The sequence below is a fragment of the Amblyraja radiata genome, chromosome 5 (assembly GCF_010909765.2).
Source record: "Amblyraja radiata isolate CabotCenter1 chromosome 5, sAmbRad1.1.pri, whole genome shotgun sequence".
NCBI classification, from domain to species: Eukaryota; Metazoa; Chordata; class Chondrichthyes; order Rajiformes; family Rajidae; genus Amblyraja; species Amblyraja radiata.
Genome location: NC_045960.1, coordinates 46,170,178 through 46,182,902, shown reverse-complemented (window position 1 = coordinate 46,182,902; position 12,725 = coordinate 46,170,178). Strand labels below are relative to the sequence as shown.

Here is a 12,725-nt window from a genome sequence, read left to right as displayed (position 1 = left end):
ATATTTTAATGCTAGGAGCATTGTAAGAAAGGTGGATGAACTTAGAGCCTGGATTGACACCTGGAAGTATGATGTTGTGGCGATCAGTGAAACATGGTTGCAGGAGGGCTGTGATTGGAAACTAAATATTCCAGGATTTCGTTGCTTCAGGTGTGATAGAATTGGAGGGGCAAGAGGTGGAGGTGTTGCATTGCTTATCAGGGAAGATATTACAGCAGTGCTTTGGCAGGATAGATTAGAGGGCTCGTCTAGGGAGGCTATTTGGGTGGAACTGAGAAATGGGAAAGGGGTAGCAACACTTATAGGGGTGTATTATAGACCGCCAAATGGGGAGCGAGAATTGGAAGAGCAAATATGTAAGGAGATTGCAGATATTAGTAGTAAGCACAAGGTAGTGATTGTGGGAGATTTCAATTTTCCACACATAGACTGGGAAACACATTCTGTAAATGGGCTGGATGGGTTGGAGTTTGTAAAATGTGTGCAGGATAGTTTTTTGCAGCAATACATAGAAGTACCTACTAGAGAAGGGGCGGTGCTGGACCTCCTGTTAGGAAATGAGACGGGTCAGGTGGCAGAGGTATGCGTTGGGGAACAGTTCGGGACCAGTGATCACAATACCATTAGTTTCAATATAATTATGGAGAGGGTCAGAACTGGACCTAGGGTTGAGATTTTTGATTGGAGAAAGGCTAACTTTGAGGAGATGCGAAAGGATTTAAAAGGAGTAAATTGGGACATTTTGTTTTATGGGAAAGATGTGGAAGAGAAATGGAGTACATTTAAAGGTGAAATTTTAAGAGTACAGAATCTTTATGTCCCTGTTCGGTTGAAAGGAAATAGTAAAAATCGGAAAGAGCCATGGTTTTCAAGGGAAATTGGACACTTGGTTCGGAAAAAGAGGGAGATCTACAATAATTATAGGCAGCATGGAGTAAATGAGGTGCTTGAGGAGTATAAAGAATGTAAAAAGAATCTTAAGAAAGAAATTAGAAAAGCTAAAAGAAGATATGAGGTTGCTTTGGCAAGTAAGGTGAAAGTAAACCCAAAGGGTTTCTACAGCTATATTAATAGCAAAAGGATAACGAGGGATAAAATTGGTCCATTAGAGAGTCAGAGTGGACAGCTATCTGCAGAGCCAAAAGAGATGGGGGAGATATTGAACAATTTCTTTTCTTCGGTATTCACCAAGGAGAAGGATATTGAATTATGTGAGGTAAGGGAAACAAGTAGAGTAGCTATGGAAACTATGAGATTCAAAGAAGAGGAAGTACTGACACTTTTGAGAAATATAAAAGTGGATAAGTCTCCAGGTCCGGACAGGATATTCCCTAGGACATTGAGGGAAGTTAGTGTAGAAATAGCAGGGGCTATGACAGAAATATTTCAAATGTCATTAGAAACGGGAATAGTGCCGGAGGATTGGCGTACTGCGCATGTTGTTCCATTGTTTAAAAAGGGGTCTAAGAGTAAACCTAGCAATTATAGACCTGTTAGTTTGACGTCAGTGGTGGGCAAATTAATGGAAAGTATACTTAGAGATAATATATATAAGCATCTGGATAAACAGGGTCTGATTAGGAACAGTCAACATGGATTTGTGCCTGGAAGGTCATGTTTGACTAATCTTCTTGAATTTTTTGAAGAGGTTACTCGGGAAATTGATGAGGGTAAAGCAGTGGATGTTGTATATATGGACTTCAGTAAGGCCTTTGACAAGGTTCCTCATGGAAGGTTGGTTAAGAAGGTTCAATGGTTGGGTATTAATGGTGGAGTAGCAAGATGGATTCAACAGTGGCTGAATGGGAGATGCCAGAGAGTAATGGTGGATGGTTGTTTGTCAGGTTGGAGGCCAGTGACTAGTGGGGTGCCACAGGGATCTGTGTTGGGTCCACTGTTGTTTGTCATGTACATCAATGATCTGGATGATGGTGTGGTAAATTGGATTAGTAAGTATGCAGATGATACTAAGATAGGTGGGGTTGTGGATAATGAAGTAGATTTTCAAAGTCTACAGAGAGATTTATGCCAGTTGGAAGAGTGGACTGAAAGATGGCAGATGGAGTTTAATGCTGATAAGTGTGAGGTGCTACATCTTGGCAGGACAAATCAAAATAGGACGTACATGGTAAATGGTAGGGAATTGAAGAATGCAGGTGAACAGAGGGATCTGGGAATAACTGTGCACAGTTCCCTGAAAGTGGAATCTCATGTAGATAGGGTGGTAAAGAAAGCTTTTGGTGTGCTGGCCTTTATAAATCAGAGCATTGAGTATAGAAGTTGGGATGTAATGTTAAAATTGTACAAGGCATTGGTGAGGCCAATTCTGGAGTATGGGGTACAATTTTGGTCGCCTAATTATAGGAAGGATGTCAACAAAATAGAGAGAGTACAGAGGAGATTTACTAGAATGTTGCCTGGGTTTCAGCAACTAAGTTACAGAGAAAGGTTGAACAAGTTAGGGCTTTATTCTTTGGAGCGCAGAAGGTTAAGGGGGGACGATAGAGGTCTTTAAAATGATGAGAGGGATAGACAGAGTTGACGTGGATAGGCTTTTCCCACTGAGAGTAGGGAAGATTCAAACAAGGGGACATGACTTGAGAATTAAGGGACAGAAGTTTAGGGGTAACATGAGGGGGAACTTCTTTACTCAGAGAGTGGTGGCTGTGTGGAATGAGCTTCCAGTGAAGGTTGTGGAGGCAGGTTCGTTTTTATCATTTAAAAATAAATTGGATAGTTATATGGACGGGAAAGGAATGGAGGGTTATGGTCTGAGCGCAGGTATATGGGACTAGGGGAGAATACGTGTTCGGCACGGACTAGAAGGGTCGAGATGGCCTGTTTCCGTGCTGTAATTGTTATATGGTTATCATACTGAAGGACCGAAAGGCCCACTCCTGCACCTATTTTCCATGTAATCTACCTCAATCCTGGGATCAATTTTTATAAACCTCGTCTGGACCGTCTGCAGAGCCAGCACATCCTTCCTCAGATATGGTGCCCAATATTGCTCACAACTGTTGGTTTGGAGCTGATCTCTGCCATTTATTTGCCTTGGTAAACAGCAGTATTATAGATCTCACTGATGTAACATTTGTGTTCTATTAAGGCACAACTCATAAATGCAAATTGGCCGTGAAAGTTTCGTCAGGAAAGGGAATATCATAAAACAAAATTTAAGAAGAGGGAAGTGAGCAGGACAAATCCTGGCAAGTGATATGTGGATACAGGTGAGTGAGGTTTTTGATTGGCAGATAGCTGAAGAAAGGGCAGAGATGAGAAGACAAAAAAAACTGATATGAGACAAGGGTAGAAGAGGTAAGACCCAGGAGCGAATCTAGGTGGGGCACATGAAAGAGAGGATGGAAAAAAGAGTGGGGGAAGAGATGGGGAAGTTGTTTATACCTTAATTACCTACAATTGGAGTCCAAAATTCATACCATTAAGCTACCCGAAATGAATACGAGGTGCTGTTCCTCCAGTTTCTGCATGTGGCCTCACTATGGCAATGTAGGCGGCCCAGTGCAGAAAGGTCAGTATGTGAATGGGAAGGGGAATTAAAATGGTGATCAGCCAGAAGATCCAGATGGCCTTGGCAGACCAAAGAGAAGCATTCACCGAAACAATTGCTAAGTCTACGCTAGGTCTCACCAATGTACAAGAGTCCACATCGGGAACACTGAATGCAGTGGATAGGTTTAGAGGAGGTGCATGTGAACCTATCTCAACTTGAATGACTACCAGTCTCTGGATAGATATAAAAGATCTCCTGTTACATCTCTTGTCGTTGCAGGGGAAGCTGGGGAAGGAATGGTTTGGGTGGACGAGTGAGCCAATGAGTTGTGAGGGAGCAGTTTCTGGGGAAAGCAGCAAGATGTGGGGATGGATGGACAGATGTGACTATGGTGGGATCATATAGGTGGCAGAAGCACTTATTTTATCCTTATCTCGCACCTTTTGTCTTTTCATCATTGGCCTTTCATACAATCATCTACCAGTTAAAACACCCCATCACCTACATCCATCCAGCACACCATACTTTATCCTACTCGTCCTCTCTGCCAGCTTTCTCTTCCCCATCCCAATCAGTCTGAAGGGACCCAGTCCAATGTCAAGTATCCACCCATGATCCCCAGAGAAGCTGCCCGACCCGCTGAGTTCCTCCAACACTTTGTGTCTTGTTTTGTAGGCCAGCGCCTACACAAAAAGCTGGAGTAACTCAACATTGGAGATCTCCAGAGGGACAGGCGGCATCTCTGGAGAGAAGGAAACGGGTGACATTTCGGGTTGCGACCCTTCTTCAGACCCTCCATATCCTTCTCTCCAGAGACGTCGCCTGTTCCACCGAGTTACTCCAGCATTCTGTGTCTTATCTTCGGTGTAAACCAGCATCTGCAGTTCCTTCCTTTGACATCCCGCCGGCCCGGCCCGGCCCTGTAGAGGCAGCCGGGATGTGGACGGGCCGGGGCCGGGATGTGGACGGGATGGGCCGGGACCGGGATGTGGACGGGACGGGGCCGGGATGTGGACGGGGCCGGGATGTGGACGGGATGGGGCCGGGATGTGGACGGGATGGGGCCGGGATGTGGACGGGACGGGGCCGGGATGTAGACGGGACGGGGCCGGGATGTGGACGGGCCGGGGCCGGGATGTGGACGGGCCGGGGCCGGGATGTGGACGGGCCGGGGCCGGGTGAATGTAGAAGGAAGGAACTGCAGATGCTGGTTTACACCGAAGATAAGACACAATAAACATCCCGGGCCCGGCCCCGGCCCGGACTCGTGTCGCCCACTCGGGAGCGGCGAGTTCCCCGGGCCCCCCTCACCCTACCCGGCCGCCGAGCAGTTACTGTCTACGGGCCCCGGGCCCAGGCCGCTCTTACCGTCGTAGTAATAACACACTTTCTTCCTGCTGGTGCCGGTGGCGATGGCGGCGACCCCGGCAGCGAGCGCCATGACAGCAACAGCAGCAGCAGCGGCAGCAGAGCTGGAGACCGCCCTGGGTTACAGTGGGGGAGAGAGATACAGTGGGGGAGATGCAGGGAGAAACAACTCTCAATCACCCGCCCTGCACCGACAGACACGACCCGGATACAAAAACACCCTCTGATCTTTACAAAATGCAAGGATGCCGTCCACGATGTCCGGTTGCGGTCAGCGGCGAGTGCGTTTTTTGACAGAGTGCGTCCTCCCCTCGCTCGCTGCAATTGGGAGAGTCGTCGTGTCGTGTCGTGTCGTGTCGTCCCACCCAGCGGCCGTCAATCAGCGGGGCCGGGGCGGGACGACCTCGCTCTCAGCTCCAGTGCAGGGCAAATATACTAGAGGAGTTCTGCTCTATAATCTTTGGTGCAGGGGGTGGCTGTGCTTGCTGCTGCTGCTGCTCACTGTGCAAGAAGTAGCCTAGGGATTCATGCTCAAAGAGGCTCCACACCATGGCAGAGCATTGTGTAATGAGACCCATACACAGGAGTAACAACATAGTCCTTTATTGTAGTCCTTTATGCCTTACTATTTTTCTGCGGCATCAAACTCACATTAACCACCCCCCAAACACACAGGTGGGGGGAGGGGGGATGTGAAGAGGGGAGGGAGGGGAGAGGAGGTGGAGGAAACGGGACAGATTTGGTAGGGAAAGGAGAGCGGGGTAGGGGGTGAGAGAAGGGGATGGGGAGGTAGGGGAGGAGGGAGGGAGAGAGGGGAAAGTGGGGAGGGAGAGTAGAGGGGGAAGGGGGAGAGGTGGAAGAGTGGGGAGGGAGGTGGAGAGGGGTAGGGGGAGTGATGGAAGAGGGACAGAGGGGTAGGAGGAAGGGGGCGGGTGGAGAGAGGGAAGGGGGTGGCGTAGAGAGGGAAGGGGGGTGGGGGAGAGAGGGATGGGTGGCAGAGGGAGAGGGGTGAGGAGAGGGAAACAGAACCATTGGAATTAAGTGCAGGAGTCGGCCCTTCGAGCCTGCACCACCATTCAATATGATCGTGGCTGATCATCCAACTCAATATCCTGTACCTGCCTTCTCTCCATACCCCCTGATCCCTTTAGCCACAAGGGCCACATCTAACTCTTAAATACAGCCAATGAACAGGCCTCAACTACCTTCTGTGCCAGTGAATTCGAGATTCACCATTCTCTGTGTGAAAAATGTTTTTCTCATCTCGGTCCTAAAAGATTTACCCCTTATCCTTAAACTGTGACCCCTTGTTCTGGACTTCCCCAACATCTGGAACAATCTTCCTGCATCTAGCCTGTCCAACCCCTTAAGAATTTTGTACGTTTCTATAAGATACCCCCTCAATCTTCTAAATTCTAGCATGTACAAGCCGAGTCTATCCAGTCTTTCGTCATATGAAAGTCCTGACATCCCAGGAATCAGTCTGGTGAACCTTCTCTGTACTCCCTCTATGGCACCAATGTATTTGAGCATTGGGCATTGTGACATCACACGATGGAACGTTCACCAGGGGCTGGGGCTCCTGCAAAGGCATATGTAAATGATTCCATTCCGATTGGACATCTGTGAGCATCGGGCATTGTGACATCACACGATGGAACGTTCACCAGGGGCTGGGGTTGGTGCTGCTTCTATGGGTGAGAAGCCAGTTTAGTTTTGAAATATTGGGGGGGGGGGGGGAGAAGGATTTGATTAAAAACGTGCACTTAAACACGACGAAATGTAATGAGGAGCGGATACTTAGAAAGAAAAGTGAAATCTCTACCGAAATGGAAAAGATGTCGGCGATTCTGCTTTCCCCCTTATCCTTAAACTTTGACCCCTTGTTCTGGTCTTCCCCAACATCCGGAACAATTTTTCTGCATCTAGCCCGTCCAACCCCTTAAGAATTTTATACGTTTCTATAAGATACCCCCTTAATCTTCTAAAATCTAGCGAGTACAAGGCGAGTCTATCCAGTCTTTCTTCATATGAAAATCCTGACATCCCAGGAATCAGTCTGGTGAACCTTCTCTGTACTCCCTCTCTATGGCAACGATGTCTTTGAGCATTGGGCATTGTGACATCACACGATGGAACGTTCACCATTGGCTGGGGCTCCTGCATAGGCATATGTAAATGAATCCATTCCGATTGGACATATGTGAACATTGGGCATTGTGACATCACACGATGGAACGTTCAGCAGGGGCTGGGGCTGGTGCTGATTCTATGGGTGAGAAGCCAGTTTAGTTTTGAAATATTGGGGGGGTGGGGGGGGGGGGGGAGGATTTGATTAAAAACGTGTACTTAAACACGACGAAATGTAATGAGGTGCGGATACTTAGAAAGAAAAGTGAAATCTCTACCGAAATGGAAAAGATGTCGGCGATTCTGCGTCTGGTTTCGGAGTTGCAGGGAATCAAAGGAAGAAATGCGGCCGGAAGCCGTCCATGTAAATGGATCCATTCCGATTGGACGTCTGCGAGCGTCGGGCATTGCGATTGGACGTCTGCGAGCATCGGGCATTGTGACATCGCACGGCGGGAACGAATCGAAAGGCAGAAAGGGATCCGGACGCCAGCCGGACGGATGGGGCGAGAGTTTTATATATTAACTAGATCAAGTGCAGACCCGTTGGGTCTGTTTCCCCAACGGCGTTGGGGGGGGGGGGGGGTGGAGGGGGTTGGTGAGAAGAGGGGAGTGGAGGGGAGAGGAGGAGGTGGAGAACGGGATAGATTGGGAGGGAAAGGCGAGCGGGTAGGGGGTGAGAAGATGGGAAAGAGATGTGGAGGGGGGGAGGGATGGGGAGGGAGGGGAGAGGGGGGGGGGTGTAAGGGGGGAGTGGGGAGGGAGAGGGGGGGGGAGAGGATGAGTGGAAAAGTGGGGAGGGAGGGAGAGGGGTAGGGGAGTGATGGAGAGGGAGGGGTAGAGGAAGGGGCGGGTGGAGAGAGGGAAGGGGTGGCATAGAGGGAAGGGGGTGGGGGAGGAGGGATGGTGGGAGAGGGAGAGGGGTGAGAGAGGGAAACATAGAACCATTGAAATTAAGTGCAGGAGTACGCCATTCGGCCCTTGGAGCCTGCACCACCATTCAATATGATCGTGGCTGATCATCCAACTCAGTATCCTGTACCTGCCTTCTCTCCATACCCCCTGATTCCTTTAGCCACAAGGGCCACATCTAACTCCCTCTTAAATACAGCCAATGAACAGGCCTCAACTACCTTCTGTGCCAGTGAATTCCAGAGATTCACCACTCTCTGTGTGAAAAATGTTTTTCTCATCTCGGTCGTAAAAGATTTACCCCTTATCCTTAAACTGTGACCCCTTGTTCTGGACTTCCCCAACATCTGGAACAATCTTCCTGCATCTAGCCTGTCCAACCCCTTAAGAATTTTGTACGTTTCTATAAGATACCCCCTCAATCTTCTAAATTCTAGCATGTACAAGCCGAGTCTATCCAGTCTTTCGTCATATGAAAGTCCTGACATCCCAGGAATCAGTCTGGTGAACCTTCTCTGTACTCCCTCTATGGCAACAATGTATTTGAACATTGGGCATTGTGACATCACACAATGGAACGTTCACCAAGTGCTTGTGCTCCTGCAAAGGCATATGTAAATGAATCCATTCCGATTGGACATCTGTGAGCATCGGGCATTGTGACATCACACGATGGAACGTTCACCAGGGGCTGGGGCTGGTGCTGCTTCTATGGGTGAGAAGCCAGTTTAGTTTTGAAATATTGGGGAGGGGGGGGGAGAAGGATTTGATTAAAAACGTGTACTTAAACACGACGAAATGTAATGAGGAGCGGATACTTAGAAAGAAAAGTGAAATCTCTACCGAAATGGAAAAGATGTCGGCGATTCTGCTTTCCCCCTTATCCTTAAACTTTGACCCCTTGTTCTGGTCTTCCCCAACATCCGGAACAATCTTTTTGCATCTAGCCTGTCCAACCCCTTAAGAATTTTATACGTTTCTATAAGATACCCCCTTAATCTTCTAAAATCTAGCGAGTACAAGGCGAGTCTATCCAGTCTTTCTTCATATGAAAATCCTGACATCCCAGGAATCAGTCTGGTGAACCTTCTCTGTACTCCCTCTATGGCAACGATGTCTTTGAGCATTGGGCATTGTGACATCACACGATGGAACGTTCACCATTGGCTGGGGCTCCTGCATAGGCATATGTAAATGAATCCATTCCGATTGGACATATGTGAACATTGGGCATTGTGACATCACACGATGGAACGTTCAGCAGGGGCTGGGGCTGGTGCTGCTTCTGTGGGTGAGAAGCCAGTTTAGTTTTGAAATTTTGGGGGGGGGGGGGGGGGAGGATTTGATTAAAAACGTGTACTTAAACACGACGAAATGTAATGAGGAGCGGATACTTAGAAAGAAAAGTGAAATCTCTACCGAAATGGAAAAGACGTCGGCGATTCTGCGTCTGGTTTCGGAGTTGCAGGGAATCAAAGGAAGAAATGCAGTCGGAAGCCGTCCATGTAAATGGATCCATTCCGATTGGACATCTGCGAGCATTTGGCATTGCGATTGGACATCTGCGAGCATTGGGCATTGTGACATCACATGATGGGAACGAATCGAAAGGCAGGCAGGCAGCCGGACGGACGGACGGCAGACGACAGGCACACAGTTTTAAAGATAGATAGATAGATAGATAGATAGATAGATAGATAGATAGATAGATAGATAGATAGATAGATAGATAGATAGATAGATAGATAGATAGATAGATAGATAGATAGACAGCATGCATATTATGTGTGGTGATAGATATACTAAACATAGGCTAGTTAATCTACATCCTTCCTCTTAAGGAATTAGCCCATAATAAAATATATATGATAATCAAATGTTAAGAATACACCACAACATGCAAAATATATGTGGCACTGATTACATGTGGTAAGTATAAGTATAAGCTGAAAGGAATGACACCAAAAGCAGTTTAAACGTAATCCTGGAACTTCGGGTTAGGCTTGCAGGTGCGACCTGCACATGTACGGTAGAGTCCTGCATTTCTGAAGATCTTTCCTGGACCCAGTACACTGATGCAATTATAAAGAAGGCACATCAGCGCCTCTACTTCCTGAGAAGACTACGGTATGTCAAAGAGAATTCTCTATAACTTCCATCGGTGCACAGTAGAGAGCATACTGACTGGTTGCATCGTGGCCTGGTTCGGCAACTTGAACGTTCAGGAGCGGAAAAGACTGCAAAAATTTGTGAACACTGCCCAGTCCATCACCGGCTCTGATCTCCCCACCTCGAAGGGATCTATCGGTCGCTATCTCCAAAAGGCAGCCAACATCATCAAAGACCCACACCATCCTGGCCACAGACACATTTCACCCTTGCCATCGGGAAGAAGGTACAGGAGCCTGAAAACTGTAACGTTCAGGCTCAGGAACAGCTTCTTCCCAACAGTCATCAGGCTATTAAACACGACAACAAATAAGCTCTGAACTTCAACAGACTATTATTATTGCACTATATTTGTTTATTTATTGAGTATGTGTGCATGTGTATATATACACACGGAACTTTTTTTCTCCCGTTATGTACTATGTTTACATATTCTGTTGTGCTGCAGTGAGTAAGAATTTCATTGTCTTATCTGGGACATATGACAATAAAACACTCTTGACTCTTGATTGTGGATGGCTCAATTTAATTTATGCATTGTCTTTCCACTGTAGACGCAAAATCTCAGTCTGAATCAGGGTCTCAACCCAAAACGTCACCCATTCTTTTTCTCCTGAGATGCTGCCTGACCCCCTGAGTTACTCCAGCATGTTATGTCTCTCTTTGGTGTAAACCAGTATCTGCAGTTCCTACACAAATTGTCTTTCCACTGAGGTTAGCAATCAACAACAGTTTTTCACTGTACTTTGATACATGTGACAATAAACTCAACTCAAAAGTTGTCTTTGGTTGCATTAAGGACTTTGAGGTTTTTGCACTAATATTGGAGTTATTCATTTATTGCATTTTGTGTTTATGAGCCTGTTCTGCTGCTGCAATGAAGAATTTATTGGTTTCGCTGTTGGCTTATATGAAAATTTAACACTCTTGACTAAAAAGGCGTAGTTTGCAAAACATTTCTTCCCCGGTCCTGAAAACCGATGAGCAAAGGCAGTCATTATATTGATAAGTTTTTCGATATGATCTTACATCAGAAGTTGGTCGCCAAGATTCAAGCACTCACAATGGTAATTACATAGATTGAGATTTGGTAACAAAAAGCATAGAAAACAGACTATTAGGTCAGATTATGAGGCAGTTACTAGTGGGGATCAGTGTTGGGCAACAGATAGTCATGATCTATATGAAGGATCGAGCTGAAGGCAGCAAATATCAATTTTGAAGTTTACAGATGATACAAAAACTATGTAAGACTGTGACTCGGAATTAAGGTGTAATGGAGCTTCAAGTGGATATGGACATGCTGGATGGGCGGAGAAGAACAGTGTAAATGTAAGATAATATTTGAGAATAGTGTTATCTTCTTTACTGCACAAAATAACAAGTTTTAACATTGTAGAATATTGGGTAATGCTGATGTGTAAAGTGAGCACTGTGTTCTTTGAACACAGAAGAATACAGCATAGGAATTCCTTCTCTCCATGCCTGTCCCGCTGATTTACTCCAGCATTTTGTGTCTATCTTCGATTTAAACCAGCATCTGCAGTTCTTTCCTACAGCATAGGAACACGCCTTTCAGCCCACATTGTCTGTGCTGAACATGATGCCAAGATAAAATAATCTCATATTCTCCACAATTCTTTGAAAACTAACTTGCAGGTGCTGCAAGTGATTTGGAAGATGAGTGTTATTTCTCTCTCTACCGACTACAGTGAATGTAAGCAGGGGTGACCTCAGAGTTATGGTTAAGCCATTTAGGACAAAGTTGAAGAGATATTTCAAATAGTTCTGAATCTTTGGATTTCTCCATTGGGCCTTTGGAGGCTCAGAACCTGAGCTTATTCCAAGAGAGTGCGGCACAGTGGCGCAGAGGTAGAGTTGCTGCCTAACAGCGCTAGGGACCTGGGTTTGATCCTCACTACGGAGTTGTCTGTATAAAGTTTGTACGTTCTCCCTGTGACCACACGAATTTGCTTCGGGTGTCCCGGTTTCTTCCAATGTCAGCCATCTTCCAGAACTACTGCAGGTTCTCATCCAAATCGCATACCATTCTCCCATGGAAATCACAAATCCTTTACTGTTGCTGGAATTATTCCTGAATTTCCTTTCCAACAGAAATATGAGAGCTCCTTCACTAGAGGAGTGAAGCAACTCAAAGAGAGAGCATTCCGGCAAGGACGGTTACGGAGAAGCAATCCAAAACACAGACAAGGTAATACAGATCTCATGGTCAGCAAGGATACGTTGGGCCAAAAGGACTGTTTCCATGCTGTATGACTCTATAACTATAACTATCTATCTATTATTATATAAAACTCTCGCCCCAGATTCCGAAACGGAACTCCGTCCGGCTGCCTGCCTGCCTTTCGATTCGTTCCCGCCGTGCGATGTCACAATGCCCGATGCTCGCAGACGTCCAATCGCGATGCCCGAGGCTCGCAGACGTCCAATCGGAACGGATCCATTTACATGTACGGCTTCCGGCCTGGCTTCCGGCCACATTTCTTCCATTGATTCCCTGCAACTCCGAAACCGGACGCAGAATCGCCGACATCTTTTCCATTTCGGTAGAGATTTCACTTTTCTTTCTAAGTATCCGCTCCTCATTACATTCCGTCGTGTTTAAGTACAC

At 46.7% G+C, this 12,725-nt stretch overlaps 1 protein-coding gene across 1 annotated transcript in view; it reads right to left on the bottom strand.

Annotated features, from left to right (window-relative positions):
- The window catches only part of hdac2 (histone deacetylase 2), a 34,726-nt gene extending 29,468 nt beyond the window's left edge, over positions 1 to 5,258 (bottom strand). Inside the window, exon 1 of the mRNA XM_033021144.1 lies at positions 4,883 to 5,258. Coding sequence (XP_032877035.1) covers positions 4,883 to 4,955 — 73 coding nt within the window. The 5' untranslated portion in view covers positions 4,956 to 5,258. The remainder of the gene's footprint in view (positions 1 to 4,882) is intronic.
- Between the last annotated feature and the right edge of the window lie 7,467 nt (positions 5,259 to 12,725).